Source organism: Dendrobium catenatum, unplaced genomic scaffold (genome assembly GCF_001605985.2).
Source record: "Dendrobium catenatum unplaced genomic scaffold, ASM160598v2 fragScaff_scaffold_183, whole genome shotgun sequence".
Taxonomy (NCBI): Eukaryota; Viridiplantae; Streptophyta; class Magnoliopsida; order Asparagales; family Orchidaceae; genus Dendrobium; species Dendrobium catenatum.
The window spans coordinates 428872-431556 of record NW_021318645.1 but is presented as its reverse complement, the minus strand read 5'-3'; the positions used below and the strand labels follow the sequence as shown (position 1 = coordinate 431556).

Genomic DNA, 2685 nt, shown 5'->3' with positions numbered 1-2685 from the left:
CATTAGTTTTCTTATATGCTTCTAATTGCAAGTGGTAGTGGCTTCTTGCTCACGAATTTCTTTTAGATAATGCTTTTGGGTGTTTCTTCTTCAAGTTTTTGGCGCCTCATTTTCACTCTCCCATTTCACATTGTCTCGACCATTGGTCTTCAGTCAGTCTCTAATTTTCACGAGTATTTTTTATTTTAAAATATTTTTTCATCACTTCATTCTTTATACCTTTGATTATTTTTTGTGGCTTTTGAATAACTAGAAATTATTATTAAATTGATTATTATATTTTTCTAAAAATTATATTTTGAGATGATTTAAATTTTGATAATCAAGTTATCATGAGCACTCTTGTTAGGAAGTACTCTACATCACTTTGGGCTTTGCGGATTGAATCAAAAAAAGAAATCTTGCACATCAAATTGTGCTGTGTGCCTTTAGAACTCTGACTAGCACTATAGTCTGTTATTACAAAGGGATAGGAGTCCGCATGTCACCCTTTCTTCTTCTCTTCTGATTGCTTGTGCGCTTCATTTCAATGTATTTATTCAAGTATGCAACACATTGGACTAGACTGTAGTAAGAGTCATAATTTAACTCCCTATTCTGAACTTAAATCCTTTAATGGCTTGAATTTTGTGGCACCATCATTTTGATATCTGCTAAATATAGATTTCTTCAGTAGCATTCCATTTCTCTTCTTTACTTTTGAAATTTTATGTTTATGAAATCCATTTCACTGCATTACTGAGGACATCTGATTCTTATTGCAGAATTAGACGTTTTAATCAGTCTCGCAATTGCTGGCGACTATTATGAAGGGCCTACATGCCGGCCAGTTATCAAAGATATAAAGGATTCAGGCAATATCACCACTCCCTTCTTGTATGGTAAAAGCTTGGGACATCCTACTCTCAGGATTGATGCTTTAGGAAAGGGCTCCTTCGTCCCCAATGATGTCAGTATTGGTGGAATTGAACAAGCCAGTTTTATTCTTCTCACTGGTCCTAATATGGGTGGTAAATCAACGCTTCTTCGTCAAGTTTGCATGTCTATAATCTTAGCACAGGTATTGCCCAGTTCTTGATCTTAGTTATCAACTTTTATATGAGTTTGAAAGTTCCAATCCCCTTCAGCTTCATTACTAACTTACCCTTTTTGTAATGGCTTGGATTTTACTTCCGCTTCGTTTGGGACGGCTTTTTTATTGTTTCTTAAAGCGGCTTTTTAGTATAGAAATTTTAATTTTTGTACTAGAAAGTCCCTTTAAGAAGCAATAAAAAAACATTCCCAAACGAAGCCTTAGTTCGACACTCACTTGCTAATTTAATTCATTATCTACCTAGATTGGAGCTGATGTTCCAGCAGAGAGCTTCGAGCTCTCACCTGTTGATCGCATCTTTGTCCGCATGGGAGCAAGAGATCACATTATCACTGGCCAAAGCACATTCCTGACCGAGCTTTCAGAAACTGCATCTGTGTTGTCTTCTGCGACCCGACATTCCTTTGTAGCACTTGATGAACTTGGTCGGGGAACATCTACTTCTGATGGACAAGCAATTGCTGGATCTGTTTTACAGTATCTGGTTCATGAAACTGACTGTAGGGGCATGTTCTCCACTCATTACCATTGCTTAGCAGCAGATTTTGTTAAAGAGCCTAAAGTAATAAATATAATTTGTCTACTCAAATATTATCCATTCACTAGGGCAAATTATTCTGTGCGGACACCGGACGCAAGCTTGCGTCCGGATTGTTGCGCTTTTATTGTATTTTTTATGTATTTTTGCAAAAGGGCGGCTAATACACAATTGTAATTGCATATTAGCTACCATTTTGTGAGTATTTGTAAAAATACAGCACAAGTGCAACAAATATCTTACTCATTATGTATTTGCTGTCCTTTTGTTGCGCTTTTCAAATATTCAATTAAAGGGCATCAAAAGGGAAACTAATATGCAATTAAAATTGTGTATTAGCTGCCTTTTTACAAAAATACATCACAAACGCAATAAAAACGCAGCAAATTCGGACGTGTCCGCAGATAAAATTTGCCATTCACTAGAGAGTCAAAATATGTGAATACGCCATTTGTATTTTCAGGTATCCGTGTGTCATATGGCTTGTAAAGTAGGAAAGGGATTAGACGGCGTGGAAGAAGTCACATTCCTTTACAAACTGACCCTTGGTTCTTGTCCCAAAAGCTATGGCGTAAATGTTGCTCGCCTGGCTGGTATTGCGCCCTTCAATTTTCTTATACTTTTTTATATTTATATTGCCTGCTTGATGGCTTTTATTTGCTTGTTGAGTATATAGGAATACCCCTCTCGGTTATTCAGAAAGCCATGGCAAAATCAAATGATTTTGAGGGTATTTATAGTAATCGCCAACGCGGTCGAAGTTTCCTGAAAGATAAAGAGATATCTGCCATTCAATATTTGATGAACGTTGCAGAGACCTGGAAGGATGGGAGGGATTCTCAGGTCGTTAATATGAGTATGCTCAGAGAGATCCAACAGAGTACTCTGTTGCTATTGGTAGAAAGCTGATGTCGAGTGGTTATGGCTTGCTACATTAATGGTTAGTGTCACTTGATCGTTTTGGTGCAGCTTTTCATTTTCTTAGGCTCCGGTTGGGACGGCTTTCTTATTGTTTTTTAAAGCAACTTTGTAGTAAAAAAATTAAAATTTTTAT

At 36.8% G+C, this 2685-nt stretch overlaps 1 protein-coding gene across 1 annotated transcript; it reads left to right on the top strand.

The window, feature by feature from the left end:
• Positions 1-855: 855 nt before the first annotated feature.
• Positions 856-2449, top strand: LOC110097254 (DNA mismatch repair protein MSH6-like). The gene is made up of 4 exons (XM_028692895.1): positions 856-1060; positions 1338-1599; positions 2095-2224; positions 2308-2449. Exons 1-3 carry the CDS (start codon positions 1004-1006, stop codon positions 2118-2120), a joined length of 345 nt encoding a protein of 114 aa, XP_028548728.1. The 5' UTR covers positions 856-1003; the 3' UTR covers positions 2121-2224; positions 2308-2449.
• Positions 2450-2685: the final 236 nt, after the last annotated feature.

Bases quoted from the DNA above. Each gene is read 5' to 3' on its own strand.
- LOC110097254 (XM_028692895.1), top strand. From the start codon at position 1,004: ATGGGTGGTAAATCAACGCTTCTTCGTCAAGTTTGCATGTCTATAATC. The intron at 1,061-1,337 runs GTATTGCCCAGT...TTATCTACCTAG, and splicing joins TGTCTATAATCTTAGCACAG to ATTGGAGCTGATGTTCCAGC. The intron at 1,600-2,094 runs GCATGTTCTCCA...TTGTATTTTCAG, and splicing joins TCATGAAACTGACTGTAGGG to GTATCCGTGTGTCATATGGC.